The sequence below is a fragment of the Meriones unguiculatus genome, chromosome 11 (genome assembly GCF_030254825.1).
Source record: "Meriones unguiculatus strain TT.TT164.6M chromosome 11, Bangor_MerUng_6.1, whole genome shotgun sequence".
NCBI lineage: Eukaryota > Metazoa > Chordata > Mammalia > Rodentia > Muridae > Meriones > Meriones unguiculatus.
This window is the reverse complement of record NC_083359.1, coordinates 5,685,000-5,708,165: the sequence shown is the minus strand read 5'-3', so window position 1 is coordinate 5,708,165 and position 23,166 is coordinate 5,685,000. Positions and strand designations below refer to the sequence as shown.

The window sequence follows — 23,166 nt, the reverse complement described above, 5'->3', positions numbered from 1 at the left end:
GAAGGGCTTTTCATATAATTCAGAAATCCCCTTCCTTGGAGTTTACCCAAAAAAAATAAGTTCACTCATCTACAGCACTCAGTCCTGGTGGCAATAAAACTGGATGAAACACAAATGTCCCATACATGGTGAATAGATTAAAGAAAACGTAGCAAGAACACAACAGAATGCGCCTTAGCAATAGGAAGTAATGGAGACATGAACATGGCAGATGGGACATGTCAGCATCATGCCCTGTGAGTGATAAAAGACAGAAAATAGAAAGGTTGTGTGTAACACCCAGAAAGGACCGGCAGAGAAAGACAACCCCAGGCAGATCAGTAGCTGCCAGGGTGTGACCAGGAATTCACCACAAACACCACAAAAGACACGTTCACTTGAATTGCACCCTTGTCATAGGTGAACTTTAAGACACTAGAAATATACCTCAACAGATCTGTTAAGTTGCACCAATGGTCTGATTGTTTCATACCCAGTGATTCAATACAGACTCTACTCATGAGCTCAGCCTGATAGAAGCAGTATCCAGAATTGTCTGCCTGGTTTGGGATCTGATGCTTCAGGCTGACCAGCAACTGAGTCAGTACCCCTGATGGCCTTTATTGGTTTGATGGAGCCCAGAACCAACATGGTGATGAAGGGGCTCAAGTTTAAGTTTCTGTAATCTCCACTAATCAATTTCCCATTCTTGTTTCCACCTCTGAGTGGAACCCAAGAAGGCAGTTTCTCTGGGCAGAAGGAAGAAATGAGTTGGAACTATTTCACCTCTTGTTTGTGTGTGACATGCATGACACTGATTTAGCTGAGCACAGGGATTTGGGCTGCATTCGGCTTCAGCCCCTGGCCATGAAGCTTCATTGGGTTACCTTACTTTCCCTGCAGAAACTGGGACATTGACTATGAAACAGGCATGGTGAGGGACTCTAAGCATCAGGCATAAATGAAGGTAGTGAAGGTTAAGGTATAAAGCTAGATGGACCTCTGATCATCTTTCGTGGCCACTATTTTCATTAGGCGTCTCTAGGCCTAATGAAAATAGTGGCCAGGAAAGGGTTCACAGAACCCTACATGAGCCTACCCACCTCTGGGTTTGTGATTCCAGACTGACCCGTACCTGCCATCTCTCCCAGTCACTGAAGCCCAAGCCTCCAAACCCTGGAAGAAAGGCACCTGCCTGAGCTAGCATAGGCCTAACACTCCACTACTTTCCCTCTCATACCTCCCTTTCTATAGCTGAAGGGCAGGACTGGGCCTTTCGTCTCTGGAGCTGTAGAACTCACAAAGGATGTAGAAGTCTATAAAGGCAATGTTGCACAAAGTCGAGAAATGTTGCACAAAAAAGAAAAACACAAGACTCCATTTGAATGAGACCCTTGGAACTACATGCTGCTTTTGTTTTGAGGACACCCTGAGTTTCTGAGCACTTGGGTAATGTCAAAATATTGTCATTTCCATCCATAATAATTGAACTCGGAACCAAGAGAGATTTCCAAAGTCAACAAATCCCAATGTCTCTACTTTACAGAAGGGTAGACTTGGGCTCAGTGAAGAAAAACAAACCATATGATGGGATCTAATAACTGAAAATGCATCAGTGGGGACTTGAGAATGGGCAACAAGAAGAGCCCAAAGCAAAGCATCTGCTGCAGGAGGACTACCAAGATGCCCAGGGGAATGTGAGTCGCATGATTTCTGTGTCTCACATATGAAAAGAAATGTTAGAAGTGCCTTAGGAAACCCAGAATACTTGCAAGTAAAATGTTTGGAATTTGTAATTCAGGGAATTAAGTGGGCAAAATAAAAAAATAAATATGTAAACATTTCTATACTCAGAAAAAAAATTAAGATATACTGTCAAGCAAGCAAAAAAAAATGTAATGCCCAAAGTAGTAAATGTTGAAAAACTGATACATTAGACTGCATTAAAATTGAAGACATTTCAACTTCAAAATATGCCATGAAGTAAATGAAAAGATACACCACACACTAGGATACCATGTCTGCAAGCATATATGTAATATAGGTGCACATACAAAGAATCTCTACAACTCCGTAAGAATACGAACAGATGTCATTATACCAAAGAAGAAACCTGAACAGCACAAAGCACTTGGTAAAAGTTGTTTGACATTATCAAGCAATTAGAAAATGAAGACTATAACCTGGATGAGCTAGCACTACCCCCTGACCAAAATGGCTGCCAGAAGTAAGTCGTCAACAACCATCACCATCACAGACACAGAGAAACAGGAATGCTCACACATTGCCTGTGAGAGTATAAAACAGTGCAGCCATTTTAGAAAACAATTCAGACGTTTCTCAAAGTCCAGCATAAAAGAGCATAAGACCTGAAAATTCTCCATCCAAGCAAAAAGCATATCCACCTAAGGACCTCCACGAAAATGTTTCTATCAGTACTATGATGATGGTCCCAGCTAGGAACATCCCAAGTGTCTGTCGATGACCAAACGAACGGACAAAATATGGTGTGTCCATGGAGTTCAAGCCACGAGGTCTCCTATGTTTAGGGCTGAGGGCCATCTATGCTCCAGCCAAATGGACACAGTTGCCAGGTTTGTGCAATGCTTCCTTTTTGGTTTAAAAGTTGGCTTATTTTGGATTGCTATCTCTTGTCATTAAAAATGTTTTGATGAAAAAAAATATTTTGACCCACTGTCCTCAACAGTCAAAACATTTCCCAAAGAACTCAAAGAGGCTAAATATACATCAAAATAAAACAAGCTAAAAAGATATAGGAAAATGTTGCATTGCTCTTTGGACATAGACTTTCTAAACCTAAGAGTAATATTTATATAGAGCCAGAATGGTGATAGCATTAACTCTCAGAAGAAGAAAATTCAATCACCAATAAACATATTTCTCTGAAGCCTGTGAGTAATTAAGGCCCAACCCAAAAGAGATATAGTGTGCCCAACAAAATGAATTGGGACATTTAAAGCAGTACATAAAGCTATTTAAGGTATCCTGCACTGAACACTTTCAGAAACCAGTGAGAGTGGGGACAACATTAATTTCCAAATAAATAAAGCCAACAGGGGACTATGGAAATGGCTCAGCGGTTAGGATAACTGGCTGCTCTTCCAGGGGACAGGAGTCAGGATCCTGGCCCCTGTGTCACACCGCATGACTTATGGCCATGTGTAACTCCAGCTCCAGGCCATCCGACACCCTCTCCGGGCCTCCATGGGCACTCACGCATACATGTTTGTGTGCACACACATGCAAAGACGACAGTGTGCAACTCTGTACCATTTGGTTGTTTTCATCGTTAGTATCTCAGGGGAAACTATAAGAACCTCAGGGGAACATTTGGAGGAGTTTGTGAGGCTTTTCTAACGGTGCAGCTCAGTCATAACGTAAATGCCCCCATGGTTACAGGAAATAACCTATGGGGCACTTGCAAGCAGGCTGGGATTCCTCTCCTGAACTGTTTTAGAAGAACACCCAGCGGATATACATGTGGTTATTACATGACGTTCACATGGGGAAATGTGAAGAAATGTCTACTGACCCCAGATAAGGCTCCAATGACCGACCATGTACAGTGTCACTGACATGCCACTTGCCAGACCAATGTATTTACTGGGCCTACTCAGCGTGGGTGAGGTGTTACTTACGGGAGTAAAGTAGCCTACTTGAGAGTATCACCCCGGCATGAATGACAACTTCCGGGAGCTTCATAGAGGGAGTCTCCCCATTAAGTTTCATAAACCGTATGCTCCATCACCTCCAGGGGATAGATGCAGATAGCTGGATCAGAGGCAGAACAAGGAGGCAACAGAGCAGAGCCCAACGGTCTCTTGCAGGTGGTTAAACTGCTCTGATAAAGATGGCTGTGGCTGCCATGTTCAGACAAGTGTTAAGTTTATGAGAAATCTCCCATCTCTCATAATAGATCATACTACGATCTCAATTTCTGTCTTCAGGACCCCCGCACAGAAGGAAGCAGGTAAACACTGACTGGTGGCCTTGGGTGACTTGGCTTTTTTTTTTTTTTTCTTTAATGATTAAAGTTTTCAGCTTTTCTCTAACAGAAGCACTAAAGAAAAACTTCCAGGCCTGTGCTGGCTCTGTCCTTGTCCAGCACACCACCTTCAAAGACTCTTGCATCAATTATCTCTCACCTACTTTCAGTTTTTTTCCAGAGAAATTAAGAGGTGCTCAAAATTGATAAGCAGTTGATTAAAACTACTTAATATAGCACAGGGCAGATAGGGGCATTTGTGTGTGAAGGGGAGGGGAGGAGAGAGGAGGGAAAGTGCTCAGCCAAGGCCAAGGGACAACCTAGAGGAATTGCTTTTGTTCAGCCTGAGAAAACATTTCCATTTGATTCTTCAATTTAGTGCTGTACCTAAGTCCCGTGACAGCGACAGAGCCTACTTACATATTCAAGTCCCAGCCAGGCCCTGGGAAATTCCAAAGACACGGCACAATCGGTCGGATGTACTGTACATCGGCATGCTTTTAATGAATGTGCAGAGGTTGTATGGATCAATTGTTCATTTGATTAATTCTTCTGACAGGAGCGAATTAAGTGCCCCGATGCTGCACACAAGGAAAGGCTGAATGCCTTCTAAAATGCAGCCGCGTAGGTAGAGATCATTTTTATTTCGTCTTCTCTTTTTTTTTCTGAGTAAAATATTTCTTGAGATAATAATGGAAGCCAATGAGAAAGGGGGACTTAGGTAGATGTTCGACTATATACGCTCTGTCCGAAAGACTTCAAAGGTGCAAAACAAGGTCAAGGTTTGTATCACATTCACCAATATTTGCAACAAATCCTCAAGTTGTTATTTGCAGCACCCCACAGAAGGGGGGATAAATCCCTGTTTTAGAAACAGTTTGCTGTCAAACTGCTCTCCCTACTCTCTGAAAGGCATGTGGCTTGAGGGCACCAGATTAGAGTTACCTCTAAACACAAATGTACAACTTCTTCAGGCAAGTGTCAGGGTCCAAGGAGAGAAGAGTCTCCTACTTCCTGCGACTGGGAATGAGAATGTCTGATGGGCCAGCAGAAAGGAAGAAAAGCAGTGCTCTGAAGGCTGTGGGGAGGCGGCGTCCACACCCCAGGCCTCAGAGCTCATTTCCCTGCGCGTGCGGTGTCCAACCTGAGCCCCGGTTACAGCGAATACAGTGTCAAGTCCTGAGAGCAGAGCAGGGCAAGCCAAAGTCAAGACTACCACAGGACGGTCTAGAGCTGGAGACAGACATTAATCAAATTGCTCAAACATGTAATGGCTTCATTATACTGTTTCAAGTGATAAAATTTCCTTAACTATTAGCTCATATTCTATGGCAAGCCAGAAAACTCACAGTAAAAAGAAATGTGCTGCCAGATAGCTTTCTAATGATGGATAGCTTACTGAGAGTCACAACTGTCAAAGACATTTGGAAGAACCCAGTCTTCATGTGCCTTGAATTGGGAAAATCTTCCTTCATCTTTTACTGGAGGGGCCCCTTCAGGTAACTGAGTCTAAGTAAGAATCCAAGCCAACTTCTCCTTGATGTTACCTCTTCTTATGATTAGCAACTTGCCACTTTTAACCATTCATTCATTCATTCATTCATTCATTCATTCATTCATTCAGCAAATGCTACCAGGCACTGGTGATTTTGCATACAAGGCAGATACAAGTCTCCCTGTCTTAGGGAGAATGCAATCAGACAAGTAGATCATTTCAGAAGGTGGGGAAGGCTAGGAAGGAGACTGTGAGGGGTTCAAAAGGGCTGCCTGATATGGTTGCATGTCAGATGGAAGAGGCTCCTTCTTAGACATGATGGTCAGGGTAGGATGAGGGGCCACGGCAGAATAAAGAGCCTGGAGGAAGAAGCTCTGAGCACAAGACTCTGAGTTGGAATGAACCTCTGGTGATGAGCAGAAAAGAGGCTTTGGGGACAGCACAGGGAGAGAGGATTAGGGGGGTTGGCAGGGATGACCATGTCCTGCAAGAACCTTAGATTTTAGTTGAAGTGCAGTGGGAGTCATGAGAATAAAATGGGAATGACTTGAGTGGGATTTGGGGTGTAAGAGAGGCCTTTATTATTATTTTTTCTGAGACAGGGTTTCTCTGTGTAGCCTTAGCTATCCTGGACTTGCTTTGTATACCTGGCTGGCCTTGATCTCACAGAGATCTGCCTACCTCTGCCTCCCCAAGTGGTGGGATTACCATGCCCACCTGTCAGAGACCTTTCAAAGTGGGCAGGAAAGTAAATGAAGGATGTGGAGACAAAGAAGCCAAGGAGTCTTCATCATAGAGGATGCTGGGTGTCCATACTTTCTCAGCTTCATAAGTGGTGGTTAAAGTTTAAGTCACTTGAAAATGTTCACCAGATATTTGAAAATGTGTTTGAGGAAACACGTTTGAGGATTTGATTGTAAGGCTGCAAGACAAATGGTAGCTAGAGGGCTGGTGGGATGGCTCAGTTGGTAAAGTCCTTACCTGGCAAGCATGAAGACCTGAGCCCCAGAATCCACATGAAAAACCCGGGTATGGTAGTATGTACTTATAATTCTAGCGCTGGGGAGGCTGAGGCAGCTGGATTAGCCAGATTAGCCTACTTGGAAAGTGCCCAGGCCAGTGAGAGACCCTGTCCAAAAACAAAACAACACAAAACAAAAAAAGGAAAAACCCAAAATCTAAAATAACAGAAAAAAGTTGAAGGGCCTGAAGAATAATATTGTCAGGGTTGTCTTCTGATTTCTACATGCATGAGCACACATGAGCATGCCCATAAGCTCCAGAGCAGGCACTTTTGTTGCTGTTCAAACCCTGCTAGCCCTCATTCTCTTCCTGCTGTGCCGGGACTCTCCGTGTTCTGAAGGCACACTCTATGCCCTGTCCTTGGAAATTCACAGCAAATGTCTTTGAACTTTCCTTGAAGGTCTGGCACTTTTTCCATCTCATGCTATTTAAATTTTTATGTGCAAGTGATTTACTTTCCCCATTGTGATTGGTATTTAAGGGTAGGAAATATTTTAGTTATCAGGAAATACCAGTGACTAGCTCAGTGTGTGGCCTGAGTTTATTCATGTATGAGATAGGATGAAGGATGGAGAATATTGAAAACACCTTAACGGGTGTAAATATGTTCCTTATGGTTTTATATTCTGATGGTGAGGGGTAACGGATCAATGTGCCAGTGGAGAATACATATGGCTTTCTAAATATGAAACTGGGGACTGAACTCAGGTCCTTCTGTTTGCAGGGTAAGCACTCCACCAAAGGAGACACTTTCTTGCCTCAGAACTTTTCAGGAGGATTACTGTCTTACCCTCAGAAAACAAAAACAAAACCAAAACATGTGAGGTAGCAATGGCCACCTCCAGGTGACAGTTCAGAAGACGGAATGTGAGGCCACTTCTGTCATAGCCGAGCAATCAGATGAATTAGATCTGGTGTTGGGATTCAGGTGTGTGCCGCTGCCTCAGGGAAGTCACAGCTCATTGATTACTCTGGGGCTTGTTCCGAGAAGACAAGACCATCCTACATCCTTTCAGATTCAGTTTCACAACTACTGTGTTGAGTCAAGTTTCTCCCCCTGAAGCCATGTGAACAAATAGCAAAGTATGGCGACCTTGATTCTGGATGACCACTGGTTAACTTACCAGAAATAAAGAGACCTGTTAGTAACTGGCACCACTCTTACCTATCAGTCAAAGGCGTGATCACTAGACGAGGTGTATTCCCCAGGTACTCATAGGAGTATAGAAACTGGGCATCACAGATGTTGGCAAAGCAGTGTTTGGCCTCATCATCCCAACGATGGCGCAGCTGTGACAGCCAGAGGAAAGCCTGGGCATTGTCAACCTAAAGGAGGAATGGTAGATCAGGTGGGTGAATTATATTGCTTCACGGATAGGTAGCCCTCTGTTTGCAGGGCATAGAAGTCTCTGGGTGGCTTGGGTGCTGTCTGACACTTGAGAGTTCAGGGTACTCTGCCCATAGTATAGAGAACATAGAAAGGTCTGATTACAGATGCTTCCCAGCTTGCACTGGGGCTACCTCCAATAATAAACCTATGATAGATTGGAAATGTTTTAAGTGAAAAATTAATTTAATCCACTTATCCTACTAAGCATAATAACTACCCCACACAGTGAAAGTATTTTCATTATTCTACAGTTGGATAAAACCATTTTACCTAATGTCCATTACATGATTGCGTTGAGTAGCTCATGTTATTAATTGCATACTATAATAAAGGTAGAGTTCCTGATAAATGCATATTGCTTTTCTACCTCCATCAAGCCAAAGCACCATAAGCTGAGCCATCATAAATCAAGGACTGCCCCTATCCTGTTGTGCTGGAAGTTTTGAAAGGCAGCAGGAACTACCATGTTCCTCATTCAGTTGCTATGCTGACCAGGGCTATACTGCAGCTATCCCAGTGGAACTTCTGCTTACAAGAAAAACATACCTGAATATACAGTGCCTACCTTTTGAGCAATCATCTTGGCTACCACATCCCGAGCATGCACATCAATGGTGCATATGGTCATGATCTTCTGCCTGTCCCCCTTGGAGAGCTGTCCGATTAGCATGGTGATGAGGGTTTTGAGTTGGGCCACTTGCTTCTTGTAATAGTCCTTCATGGCATGCTCGTAGCCTTCCTCCAGCCTGGCAAATGCAATGCCCACCTCTGTCGTCCACCAGATCTGAGTGCAGGTCAGAGCCACCTGTGGCACCAAGAGCTGCTTAGTAAGGCTGTTGCCAGGGCTGTTTCCAAGCAACCCACTTGCAATGCCACAGCAAGAGTTCAGGATGTGACTGTGTGGGTGACAGGCCCTTTCCCTCCCTCTTTTCTGATCATTGACTAAGGCAACCATATGCTCCAAGTCCTCAGAGATGTGAACTAATTACGACACAAATGAGAAGAGCACATTCTGCTCTTGAAAGATGGATCATGGTTGAGAACAGCCAAAGGCTGGCTCTGGCTGATGCTGCGGTTTCTAGGAATAGCTACAGGCATCATTCCCCTCTCATTTCCCAGAGATGGCACCTCCACCACATGGGAGGATAACACACTGACTGAACATCTCGTTGACACTCAGCCTTTGACACTTCAGCGGCCCAAGTATTCTAATTCAGTGGCATACACTTGCTTGTTCTTAATATTTTGACTGCATCTTAAATTTCTCAAATCATACAAACTGAAAGTGACTCCTTTTGAAGGTCAGGAGAATAATACCAAGATTCAGTGTGGTCATTATGCTTGTATTTTTCAGAGATTACAAATAAAGGTGGAAAAAGGGATGTAAATCAATATTTCTTCAGCTGAGTGTGAACTTGTACATGACAAATATATCCTTTTGAGTATTTATAATTAAAGATTTAGATGCCTTGTTCATCTGTAGTTCCATTGGATTTTGGAAACATTGTTTTAGATGCTACACATTCGTTAGCAGGAGGCATTATTATTATTATTATTATTATTATTATTATTATTATCATTATTATTATTATTTTAGCTCAAAATTCTAATACAGGACATATGCTATGAGGGACCCTGATGGGAATTATTCCTTTCATGAAACAGGAATAGTTGTTGTAAGCAGTCCCATCCATTAGACTGTCTCTGTTGTGTTTTGTTTTTGCTTTTTTTTTTGTTTTGTTTTTTTATGAGATTGCATCCTACTGGAATTTGTTAAAGCCCCTCTGCATCGGTACTTTATCAGATGGCCTTATGGGGCTCATTTCTCTCTACAGCCCCTTCTTAGTAACAGAGTAGTGCTGGTGCTGATATAGCTGGGGTTTGTAGACCACCAGCAGTAATCTAAAGTAAGATTAAATTAGAGTGACAGTAGGGAGTTGGTGGAATGAGGAGAGGGCATAGCACAGATTCCTGAGCATTACCAAGAGCCTGAGAAGGTAGGAGAAGCCAATAAAGAAAAGGAGCAAGGAGTCTTCTTAGAAGGAAGGTCCAGGCCACATCCATGAAATGAAAAACAAGCTGATGGTAGCAGAACAGTAACAAATAGCCAGTTACTTCTGTAAGACCAAGCAAAACAAGGACAAAGTCTGTCTGTCCAGGATGACTTAATGGGGCCATTTCAGCAGAGTGCAATGACACAGGCCACATGGAGTGGGTAGAAGGAGCTGCTTCCTGCTCCCTTCCCTCTTAGCCCGGCTTCAGTCATACCCAGTTCTTCTGCATTCCTCAGACATGCAGTCCTCGCTTTCACTTCTGAACATCTGTGTATGCTCTTCCCTATGTGGGGTGCTATTTCCCTCCATTATCCAGCTCTCTAACTCCTACTTTGGATCCTGGCTTAAATATATCCTCAGGAAGACAGCCTCAGACTTCACTAGCCAGTTATAGCTGCCCAGGGAGTCCTGCGCCTGCCCTGTGGTCATCCTAGCCACATTTACCAGTGACTGGGTTCTACAGGAGCCTCTGAACTCTAACAATGCTGGTCGCCTCATCTTGTCTCCTGTTGGGCTCCCCCTCTCATAGTCAGCAAAAAGCTGACTGTTACCGTGTAAGGGATTCAAAGATGTTAATTGTTCACATCTTCTTCCTGTTAACAATGATACAGATTTATATTTTCCAATGCAATGATTGAATCCAGTCATGGCTGCCAAAGCCTCTGCTCTGTCTTCTGGCCCTCAAAATGGTCTAGGAGTCAAGCCTTTCCCATTGTGAATCACAAGGTGGTTAGTTTGAGGCCCTTCAACCTCAGGAGGCCCACAGAGGCTGTTGGAGGAGAAAGATAGATGAGGACAGAAACCCAGGAAGGTCTAGCTGGGAGAATACCTGAGCTGGGTAATCAAAGAGCCACTGTTCCCTGGGCTTTTCCTCATAGGCAGTTACCGCCTCTGTCATCTCATGCCTCACAGTGGCTTTCATGTGACGAAGTACGTGGTTCAGCCATATTTCGACCTGGAAGAGAGCTCTGTGTTAGACTTCACAGCCTGAGAAGGTTTGATGATGCTATCTGCTTCCTTTCCCCTGAGAGAGTGAAGCTCAAAGGCAGACATTTTGCATTTATAATCTTAGAGGTTGTTGAGTGGGAGCTAGGCTAAGGCACTAATGCGGAACACAGGAAAAAGTCACAACAGGTGAAGGGGTGGTAGAATGCTAATTAGAGACCACACAAAGAACCCCAAATTTGGATTGAGGCAGATTTAATCAAGTTGATTTTGTTGGACGAGTCCACACAGTGTAGAGATGTTATCTGGGTTTGAGTTTCTCACTTGAATGCTTCCTGGTCTCGGTTTATCAAAAGAACATATTCAGAATTAAAACTCAGATTTTCCAGCCACCTCCATCTAACTGAGAACTTTGGAATTTTTTTCTGATAGGAAGATTTCTCTCAGTAGAAACTTTGAAACACCTTCTTGTTCAGTCCTTATTCTTCATGGGAATTGAGCCCTGGGGGACCATGGTTGGCTATATCACTATGAATAATGAGCAGGGCAGGACTTTGCTTTAATGCTGCTGAAGAACAGGGTGGAGTGTAAGTAAAGAATTGTCCTATGATTCATGTGCCTGCAGTTGGAGGTGAGAGGCCTGGGGGTGTAGTGGAAGTTCCTAAGAAGGGGGTGTATAGTTGGCTCTCTGAAGAAAATAACTATGGGAGGAAACAACTCTGAGGTATATTTGGAAAGAGGAGACACCTCAGAAAAGGGCATTTCTTCCTGAGGAAGCTGTCTGAGCTCCAACTTTCCCCATGAGCTACTCCAGGGGGGAACACCGTAACCTCGTCTGTGCTGTCAATCATCTTAAAAATCCCCTTGGAGCTGACTGCAGTGACTGTTCGTGTGCATCTTATTTCTCCCAGCACTGGTCTCTGCTGAGTGAAGAAATAGAAATGTTGACATGTATTTTTATCAGACAGAGAAAGGCACTGGAGGCAGCTCCAGTGTGGACCCTAGGCAAAGAAAACTCCTCTTCCAGGTCATAAGCTCTGACCTGAGGAACACTGAATTTTATTTGACTGGGATGGGATGGGTGGGGTGTGAGGAGGGGAGAGGTGTCACTCACCGGCCCACTGCAGTCACAGGGCTCACTGAAGGCCACATACTCCTCTTCTTTGCTATACATGCCCAGACTTGTCTTGGTTGGGTTCTGGGTGGCATCTAATTGGAGTTGCATCTTGGCTATGTTGTCAAAGAGCTTGGAGAGATGACGTTGAACCTGGAAAAGGAAGCCATGGCGAAGAATTTGAGAGGACACACAGGAAGCTAATCATAGCTCTCTAGGGCCTGCCGGGGACAACTCTAGCATACACTAGAAGGGTGAATGCAAGCATGTGGAGGGAAGGTTATAGCAATTGTGGAGGTGTGAAGATAGGAACCATGTCAACCGGACAGACATGACCAAAGGAATATTAAACAGTTGGGAACAGGTGTGGTTCCATCACGACAGCCAGTGTCCTCTCTTGACACAAAAGAGGAGCAAAGGAGGAATGAGGCAGGTGAAAACACTGATGTGTTAATAGGTTTTAACAAGAGAAATAACTTTCACTTGGTTTTGCTTTCATTTAAACAACAACAAAGAGAACAAAACCCATGAGCTCCGTCAATTATAAGATAAAAGGTGGGCTGGTAGAGAAACAAAGGGAGAAAACTCAAAAACAATTTTTAACAGTATTAAAGCACTCAAGGGTTCAACTGACACTAATGACTAGATGCAGCAAAGTTCTGAAGAACAGTGAGGAAGTGAACCAAGGGTAAGTCTGCACTCAAAGGAAAGAGGGTTTCTGCAGCCCAAGGCAACAGTCCTCAGTTTACAGATCTGTGATGAACCGGAAGTGGGCAGCGGCAGATCAGTGGACTAGAAATGCTGTACCGCAGTGGAAGAAAACTGTCAAGACAATAACGACAGAAGCCATGGTTTCCAGATAGGGGGAAACCCTATCCAGTGTCACAGAAAATTAACAAAGTAACACAAATACAAATTTTGATTTCTACAGACATCTAGATAAAAAGAAATTACTGTCACTACAACTTCTAAATCAATCCATTCAGTCACTCACACAGAGGAGGGGTTAGGAAGTATCTTTACTGTGCTTCATCTCCTAGGGTGTGGGCAGGGTGGGTTATTTAGAGATTTAATAGAACCAAGTGAGAAGTAAACACTTAAGAATGAGTACCATCTATACCTTCTACACATGGGATTAGTACTACTGTAAACAGAATGCTGATATGGTGTGTCATTCAACTCCACTGTGCCTGGGCTGCTGGAGAAATAATTCAAGCTGCAGGATAAAAACAGAAGAACCACAGATGAATGCTGGCATCCTTTTAATACTGGCTGCTTGTTAACAAGTAGGCTTGGAGCTGCTGGAGCTGCTTTTGGGCTCTGCTGGGGAAGCTCTCGCCCATGGCTGGTGGTAATGCCAAAGGGACAGTTCCTGTGCAGCAAAGCACGGCGGTGCTAACAAGGATGCTGTGTGTTTACTGTTTCAGCCAGAGATCCCTAAATCTAGAAGACAGTTCTCCAAACCACAAGGTTTCCCAATGCTACTTCACTTGAAATTGGAAAATAATAGTCATCTTATGGCATGACTATGATATACCAGCACAGAATGTTATGCAAATGCTGAAATGGAGAAAGAGACAGATAGACAGAGACAGGAGGATCCTGGGGCTCTCTGGCTAGCCAGCGTAGGCAATGGGTGAACTCTGGGTTCAGGGTGAGACTCAGTGTCAATAAAGGGCGGGTCGGAAGTGACTGAGGAAGACAATTGTCTTAGCCTCTGGTATGCACACCTGTGAATGCTGGTAAGTACACACACACACAACACACGCACACACACACACAGAGATATAGACAAGTGTCCACAGGAGAATTCAAACCCTCAAGGATGCTTAGGTCTCTAGGACTCTGGAAAGAAGAGACGATGGCTTCTAAGCACAAGGTGGGCACCAAAGCCAAAGGTCATGGAAGAAGCATGGAGGGGTCCTGGATCGTTTGTGTTCCTTTAAATCAAAGCTATGTGGCACTTAAGGGAACAGATCTTCCCTTCCGTAGGCTTTGCTCCTTCAACCACAGAGCGGACAGAACCACCTCAGACTGTGAGAGAAAGGACAAAGTGCCAGCGCACTGCCACTGATCGCTTCCCACTTGGCCAATTTTACCCACAGGAACCCACTTGTATCTCTATCTCTGGAGCCCTCCTCTATCTCTGGAGTCACAGAAAGAACCAAATGACTAAACAACTGTCAGCACCTAATATTTAAAACCCGTCAAGAGGTAAATGGCTGCCGGGATTGAAGAGTGAAACCATCTTTTTTTTTTTTAACTTTTATAAATTATACTTTATTCATTTTGTATCCCCCCATAAGCCCCTCCCTCCTCCCCTCCCGGTCCCGCCCTCCCCCCCTTTCTACATGGATGCCCCTCCCCATGTCCACTGATAGGGGAGGTCCTCCTCTCCTTCTTTCTGATCTTAGTCTATCAGTTCTCATCTCTCTCTCTCTATATATATATATATAGAGAGAGAGAGAGAGAAAGAGAGAAAACACTAAGATTAATATGGAATAATTTCAAAGGCATGTAACCAAGTAAAAAGGAAAAACAACAAGGTACAAAACTAATACCTCATGCCTGCAGTCTCAGTAGGCAGGGGCAGGAGGACCACAAGTTTGAGGTCAGCTTGGTCTACAGAGTGACACTCTGCCCAGCCCCCTCAAAGACAAAGTGCCATCCGTATGTGCACCATGCTTCCTTCTGTGTGAGAAATAAGGGGTGATGGGGAAACATATCTGAGTGGCACAGATGTGAACCTGCCCATTTGTGCAGAGTTGAATACAGGGAAGACAGATCAGGACTCAACAAAACTGACCAGCTCTGCAGGGCAGGCAGTGATGGTGGGAGGTAAACAGAGGAAGAAGAGACATTTCCCTGCAATACACATCTTTTGACATGGTTTGGCTCCTGGAATAAAAAATGAATAAAATAAACCATGCAGATGATTAAAAAACAAAAACCCTAAATCAGAAAAAAAAAAAAAAAAGAGAGAAACAAACCCCTTCATACTTCAAATGAATGACAAAGCCACACAGAAGGGTGGAAAGGAATTCAGACAAGTAACTTCCCAGTCCAGTGTTTAGGCTACATAACCTCAGTCCGTAGCAAAATTGAAGATTTATGAACTCATCTCAGGTGTGAGTAGAGGGAGCACCCCACCATTTAGGGGAAATGAAGACTGCATGGCCATTGGTATTGGCTCTGATAGTGTGGGCTCGCCCGGAAAGCCTTCAAAGGGCAAAGCCTACAGACCCATCTAGACCCAGGAAATCATTTCTGGGGAAGGGTGCTGAGCCTGTTTGGAACAGACCTTCCACGGGGCCCTGCTCTTTCCTTAAGTGGGAGAACCAGTGTCTAGTGATGCAAACACCGGTGGTAACACGGAGGGTATGAGCTGCTGGTCTCCCCGCTGAGAGGAGGCTCCTTCGGCAAGTGCCCAGCTCCTTGGCTGATCTTGAAGCTGCTGCCCGCTTACCTGCTGTGGGGCTGTGCCATTGGAGAGGATGTCTAGCAGGTCAGAGGAGGACAGGAAGTAAAACCGAGGGAAGGCGAGCCTCTTGGTGTCTAGGTACTCTGCTAGGGCTTTCTCACACAGGCACAACCTGAGGGCACAGAACACAGGTTCTCACAGGGGGGCGTGCTTGGCCCCAAGCTATACACGCATTACCTAACTGCTGACACAGTCAGACCGCAGTGTGGGAATTCCTCATCTGAGAATCTGAAAATACTTGGGAATTTTTTTTTCATGTGTTTGGAATGAATATAAACATTTTTGCTCATCAGTCCCCAGGTAATCCAATAAAACCAGTTGCAAAGCATTTACATTGGGTTATGTGTTGTAAATAAGCTGGAGGAATCATGCAAACAATGGGAGGGTTACCTACGTTACATGCAACTATATTTTGCATAAGGAACTCGAGAGACTGCAAACCATGCCCTACGTCACCTAAACCTATAGGCAAAGCGAGGGCCAACCACGATCTCATTGGCAGGCAGTTGATAAAGGTCGGAGACAGCGAAGGAAAGTTTGCTTCCTCCACACAGCAGGGGCAGTGAGCCCACCTACCTGCTCTGAATATCCTCCAGCTTTTCATAGAGACCGGACTTATTCGTGGCTTCCACCACATTTGGGGTTTTCTCAGCATCGTATGCCAACTCTCGGAAGTCAGAGTCAATGCCTTCAAACCTCTTAGAGTCCTACAGATGAAGCACACAGAAAATAATCATTGACTTGTGTCAGATTGACCTTTGCAGTCATCTGGAGGCAGAAATCAGTCCAATCCCAAGGAGAGACTCAGGCAAGGATGAGCAGCATTGGACATGTTTGTCTTGGAACCTTTTCTTTTGTTTATGCAGATGATCTGTCAATCAATATTTTCTGTATAGAAAGTGAAGTATTTTAAAAGAAAATTTTAATTTTTTTATTTTAATTAGGAAGGGAGAAGATACCTAAATACCTAATAGTCTGTATTTTAATTTTTTTTTTAATTAGGAAGGGAGAAGTTACCTAAATACCTAATAGTCTGTATGTAAATACACATATATCGTTTAAATGAAAATTTCCCATATGGGCTGACAGGGCTCCCCTCACAAGTCAAAGTCTATCTAGCAAAAAATATCCGGTGTGAAAAGTCCTTTTTGAGTTGGGCTCAGCATTGTCTAAGAGACTTCCAAAACATCACAGCCATTGCTGATGCCCCAGACTCCCCCTTCGCCTGCCAGAGGCAGAAGAGAAGTCCCTGTTACTAAAGAAACCATGAGCTTCAGACAGCAGGTACAAAGTGAATCTGACCTGAGGACTATCCTTCACGCTACCAGAAAGTACCACACAAGTTCCCAGGAAGGGAAAAAAAAATCAACAGTCCTACCCAGCTATGACACCTATGAGCCACAACAGCAACCAGATGGCACCACAACCCTAAGACTGCAATAGTGGCAAGAATACCTTGGCAGTAAGCAACAGCTCCCTAACTGGACTTAAGACCCATTCATCAAGAGGGAAATCATGCCTGGTACTAGAAACTTAGCCAACTACTCAGGGCTGGTAAAGTCGAGGATCAGAGCGGAAAAGCTACAGCCACTGCTTCGCTAAACAACAAAATCCATCACTCCATTCTAAATGATTATCCTTATTCCACTGGTAAGCGTGGTTTTCACCCTCATCAAAGAAAAGGGAACTTTTCTTTGCAATAGACAGAGACCATTATAGAAAACCACAACTGGTCAAATGCAAAGTTGTGGAGCCCAGGCCCAGTGAGTACATCTTCAGCACAGCTTTGCCTTGTGCCTGAGGCTCTGGGATTATTGTGACAGAGGAGGGTGGAAAGAACCAGAGAAACAGGGAGTTTGCTGTGAGGTTTCGAAATAAAAAATTAAAATAGAATAACAAATATATCAGTTTAGCATAATATCATTTTTTATCTAAAAAAAAAATAAACCCCAAACTGCCACATGAAAACACAAGTAGCATCCTTCTGACTTACTCTGCTCTCACAGCATCACAGAAGCTCATGTGTGCTCACGGAAGAACAAAGGTCAAAAAGCCAAACAGCATACGTGATTTCTAAGGCAGTGTGGACCTTGTAGACCACTAACAAAGTCCCATGGACTCCCCACTCTTTAATTGTCCAATAAATTATTCCTAAGTCAAGTAGGCAGTAGAATGGATGGGTTTTTTTTCCCCCATGGAAATATTTATATGACCAAAGTTTTTTTCTCAAATGTAGGCTGGCAAAATCATTTAATGTCCCTACTCTCACTGTGCTGCTAAAATGATCAAGAAACTAATATATACAAAGTATTTTCACCTAAAACTGTTTCACCTGGGAAGAACCTATGATGTTATTATAGCCCGGATGTGATCGTAATGTTATATGCTGGTGCATTGTTTTAATGGACTTTCCAAAGTAGGTGGCAGTGCTTATCTCAGTTTACATATGAGGAAACCAAGGCATGGAGACGTTAAGTAACTAACACAGCATGGGAGAATTAGAGCTGAAGCCTAGGCCTACCGTCCTGCCCTCTGCAACCCACATCTGTCGCCCAAGAAGATCCAAAGGCAAGAGACATAGGTAAAGTACATTATTACCCCTCTCAATGAGGTATTTTGCTTTGACTGAAAAATGAAATGGTATCAAGTTGACAGAAGCACAGAAAAATACTTGGCATGAATGTTCAAATGAAAAGAGCCAGTCAGAAAACTATAATTACTCAGGAGGCAATTATGTAAAAACTACATGTATACATGCACAAAGGTTGGGAAATAGTCATAGCGGATGAAAACAGTTACTATTAGGATGTGATGTGACTGAATTCATTTCTGTTATGTTTTTAATAGGAAGGAAATGTGGACATTCGCATGCTGCGTGTACAAACCTGTGACACTATCCAGAGACCAAATTCTTTGTTTTTCCATAAGAGGTTCTCAAAAATCCCCTTAAAGTCTGCCTCTGTGTCCTGGCCTCTTCTAATTAAGCCTATTCTTCTTCAATTGCTGGTGTTCGGATAAAGTCAGGAGTTGGCTTCATTACAACTACCCTACAGACTTGTTCCCTTTTAGTTTCTGTCGCGAATGTCAGCCTTTAAGCTACCTCATTGCACCAGCCTGCTTCTGCAGGATGTGCTGGAGAACTGCGGTGCTGGGCAGCATGTGCTTTAAGTTCCTAATAAGGCCTGGACAACTGGTGACATTTTAGAGTCAAACTAATCTGTCAGCAAAGAACTGGCTGTCCTGAATGGATGCAGAAGTCTAGGGCGTAAAGGAAGGGATTAGAGTCCACCAAGATGGGGGGTTGGTTAATGACACATTAATTAGGGCTAATTAGGAGGACAGACATGGGGAAGGTAATAATGTGTGGATACATTTTAGGGAAATCTGCCATTAGTCTTTAGCAGAGAACTGGTATCTGGGCATGGTAGTGCCAATTAACAGTTTGCAGGATGGTTCACTGCCTGGGGAAAATGACTTTGAACCTGCCTGGCAACAAGACTCGGTTTCTTTGAGTACTTGAGCTATAAAATCTATGAGATGACCCTTAAGGAATGATTCCCAAGCCACAGCACCTGGTATGGTCGATCTCTTTTCTCTCTTTCCCATGTAAAGGCCATTGTTTGCAACTTTGTTATCATTCTTTTTTTTTTTTCTTGGTAGTAGGTCAGGCCAGTGATTGGAGGAAGTGCCCTAGGATGCAAAGAAAGGAACCCCAACACTTTTGGGATGGGATCGTCTTCCCTTTACCCAGACCAGAGACTTAAGTAGCATAGGATTTCAAGAGCAGGTACCTGGGGTAGCTGAGCCCGGATGTCTTCTGAACCAATGAATATGCTCTCCAGGTGAGACCAGGTACGCTGCACCTCGAACCAGATAGAGATGACCGAGTCAGCTGTGGACAGCTTCCTCTGCCAGGTTGACACTTCTTCCAGGAAGAAAGAAATGTACTTGGACATCATCAGGTTCTGAAGTTGCAGCTGATTGTCCTCCAGAACCTCAATGAGGTCCTCATCAGACTGCAGCAAGGGGATGTGGGTTCGTGCGTGGGGCTCGTAGTGGAATTGCATGCTGGCCCAGGTGGTCTGCAGTTCCTTCAAGGTCTTCTCCATACCCATCTCTTTGACAGCTCTGTCCACTATGCCCCGGACCTCGTCCTCAAAGTGGTGGAGCTGGAGCTGCAAGAGGTGAGCCAGGGTGGTGTCCTGATCCATGGTAAAACTCACACCGGTGGCCTGCATCAGCTGCCTCCAGTGCCGCTCCCGGATGGCGGGATTTTGCAGCTCAGCCACAGCTCTCAGGGAGGTCAGAGTGTTCAACACTGTGCTCTCCAGGCCTGTGAATGCATCCCAGGCTCTGAGCTCCTTGTCTAGGTTCCGGATGTGCCGGGAGAACTGCTTGCACTCTGAGTCCATGGCTTCCACACTGATGCTCCTCCAGCTGGTGGCCTCCCAGGCGTGGATACTGGAGGTCACCATTCCAATGGTGTCCCAGAGCTCCTTTAGCTGGCAGGCCTCCTTCCTGCACTGCTTCAGCTGCTTGAATTCAGGAACACTGACTTCAAACAAAGCAGCTGACTTGGAGATGGTAGCCATGGTGGATTCCATGCGCTGGATCTCCGAGTGCCAGGCATCCAGCATTTGGTGTGGGTCGGTGCTATTAAACCTAGAAAGCACAACATATTCCTTTGGTAAGCACATAGGGATCCACTCCTAGAGCCACTAAATCAGCATAAAAGGCTCCTAACATAGATTCCCATCCTGGGATGAATGGGGTGTGTGGAACCATGAGAAGGAAGAACTATTTAAGAACCTGCAGCTATTTAGGAGAAGATGCAGTGTGTGGTGGCACATGTCTGTAATCCTCACATTTGGAAGACTGAGGCATGAAGATCCTGAGCGTAAGGTCAGTGTGGGCTCTACAGTGAGGCTTTGTCTCAAACTCCAAATATAGCAATCATAAAAGAGCGACGTCATGCTTAGATCTTTTATGAAACCCAAGGTGATAAAAATAGACCTGCCATCTTGTGCTTCTTCAAAATTACTCTCAGAGCCCTTATCCAGGACCCCATTAGACCACTCTGCCTTTGTCCTCTATGGGTTCAGTGCTCTCAGCTTTAGCTGAATGTTAAGATTTTCAGAAAGCTGTGATTTTCCTATGCACAAACATCTCCCAGGTCACTTAAATCAGTGTCCTAGCTAGAGTTACTAGTGATATAATGAAACACCATGACCAAAAGCAAATTGGGGAGGAAAGGGTTAATTAGGCTTACACTTCCACATCATGGTCCATTACTGGAGGAGGCCAGAACAGGAACTCAAACAGGGCAGGAACCTGGAGGCAGGGGTTGATGCAGAGGCCATGGAAGAGTGCTGCTTACTGGCTTGCTCCTGCTGGTTTGCTCAGCCTACTTTCTTACAAAACCCAAGGACAACAACTCAGGGGTGACACCACCCACAGTGGGCTGGCCCCTCCCCCATCAGTCACTAATTAAGAAAATGCTGTACAGCCTTGTTTACAGCCCAATCTTAAAGAGACACTTTCTCAATTGAGGCTCCTTCCTCTCTGATGACGTTAGCTTGTGTCAAGTTGATATAAATCACAGAACAGCTGAACCCTTGCCAACTTGGCATACAAACACATCACCATTAAACCACAACCTTTTCTTTATTGTTTATCCCCAAGATCACACATGAATAATCACAACATAAAACATGTCCCACATTCTTACAAATTCGAACTTTAAAAGTTGTCTTTTAAAAATATCTATTATCTTTCAAAATCCCAAGTCTCTGCAAAACTCTGAAATATTTTTGAAAGTTCAAAGTCAACTGTGGGCTCCAGTAAAATTGAAAATAAATCAAATGCTTTCTTACTTCAAGAGAGAGGGAAGAACGACAGCACAGTCACAATCAAACCTTCATGCCTTCGAAACCAGCACCACCTGAGTGACTCTTACATTACAAGTTCAGCTGCCAGCATGAGGTCCAACCTTGGCTACTTCCGGAAAACAGTTTCTGTGTGCTGACCTGACCTTGAGGAAACACTTTCAGGAGATTTCACCTCAGTGATGCCAGTCTATTTGTGTGTGTGTGTGTGTGTGTGTGTGTGTGAGTAAAAATTACTTTTTTATTTTTTTTACAATTTATTCACTTTATATCCTGATTGTAGCCCTCTCCCTTATCTCCTCCTGGTCCTATCCTCCCACCCTTTTTCTCCCTATCCCTCTTCCCTAGTTCACTGAAAGAGGGAAGTCCTCCTCCCCTACTATCTGACCCTAGCCTGTTAAGTCTCATTAGGACTGCCTGCATCCTCTTCCTCTGTGGCCTGGCAAGGTTGCCCAGCCCGAGGAAAGTGATCAAAGTGTAAGCAACTGAGTTCATAACAGAGATAGCCTCTGCTCCCCTTACTAGGGAACCCACATGGAGACTGAGCTGCCTATGTGCTACATCCATTGTTCCAGCAAAACAAAGGATTTACTTTAGTGGTTCTGGTCTCTTGACAATCACAGCTGATTCTGCAGCCCCAGCTGACCAGACACCACAGATTCTTCACACTAAAGTCTCAGTAGAGTCTCTGCTTCCCTCTGAAACTTCACAAGCCAGGCCTCCATCATCTGCACTGCTCTCAACATTCTTGTCTTCCACACTCCTACAGATCAGCTCACTGAGCTTTCAATACTCAATGACTTTTTAGCCTAAAGTTTTAAAGTCCTTCCACAAACCCCTCAAAAACAACATGGTCGGACTTGTAACAGCAATCCTTCATTATCTGGTACTAACTTCTGTCCTAGTTCGGGTTACTCTTGCTCTGATGAAAACCATGACCAAAAGCAAGTTGTAGAGGAAAGGGTTTATTTGATTTATGCTTCCATGTAGTCATCCATCATTGAAGTAAGCCAGACAAAATGCAATCACGGCAGGAGCTGAGGTAGAAGCCATGGAGGGATGCTGCCTACTGGTTTGCTCACTATAGCTTGCTCAGCTTGCTTTCTTACAAAACCCAGGAGCAATATCCCAGAGATGGTACCACCCACAATAGGGTGGACCCTCACTCATCAATTCCTAATTAAGAAAATGCACTACAGGTTTGCCAAAGCCAGATCTTATGAAGGCATTCTCTCAACTGAGCTTTCCTCCTCACAGATGACTATAGCTTGTGTCAAGATGACATAAATCTAGTATGATCAGAGTCTCAAGGGGCCCAGAAAGCAGCAGCATGCAAGCTTTCCCCAGTATTCTGACATGCTAAGGTAGTGTCCATATGTACAGGGGAGCTCCTACCTGTAGCCTGTATTAGCATTAGCTTCAGCAGTGATGGCCCAACTTAATAGGAACCACTCTTATTAACTGTAAAACTTAGTGAATACCCCCAAATAATTTCACCTTTTTCAGGGCCTGGAGAGATGGCTCAGAGGTTAAGAGCATTGGGATGCCCTTCCAAAGGTCCTGAGTTCAGTTCCCAGCAACCACATGATGACTCAGAACCATCTATAATGAGATCTGGTGCCCTCTTCTGCTGTGCAGGTGTACAGGCAGGCAGAACACTGTATATGTAATGAATAAATAAAACTAAAAAAATGTTTTACCTTTTCCTTCACTGTTTCAGTTTAGGCTCCTTGTCTTCTCAAGCCCTTCCTCTTGGCTATCCCCACTTTCCCTCATCTGTAAACATTCTCCATT

The 23,166-nt window shown here is 44.3% G+C and overlaps 1 protein-coding gene across 1 annotated transcript in view; it reads right to left on the bottom strand.

Moving 5' to 3' along the window:
* Dnah9 (dynein axonemal heavy chain 9) overlaps window positions 1-23,166 on the bottom strand; it is a 311,392-nt gene that overhangs the window by 212,250 nt on the left and 75,976 nt on the right. The window contains exons 20-26 of the mRNA XM_060363494.1: window positions 19,279-20,149; window positions 16,064-16,194; window positions 15,473-15,599; window positions 12,007-12,159; window positions 10,777-10,902; window positions 8,459-8,698; window positions 7,669-7,829 (exon numbers count right to left, since the gene is read on the bottom strand). Coding sequence (XP_060219477.1) covers window positions 7,669-7,829; window positions 8,459-8,698; window positions 10,777-10,902; window positions 12,007-12,159; window positions 15,473-15,599; window positions 16,064-16,194; window positions 19,279-20,149 — 1,809 coding nt within the window. The remainder of the gene's footprint in view (window positions 1-7,668; window positions 7,830-8,458; window positions 8,699-10,776; window positions 10,903-12,006; window positions 12,160-15,472; window positions 15,600-16,063; window positions 16,195-19,278; window positions 20,150-23,166) is intronic.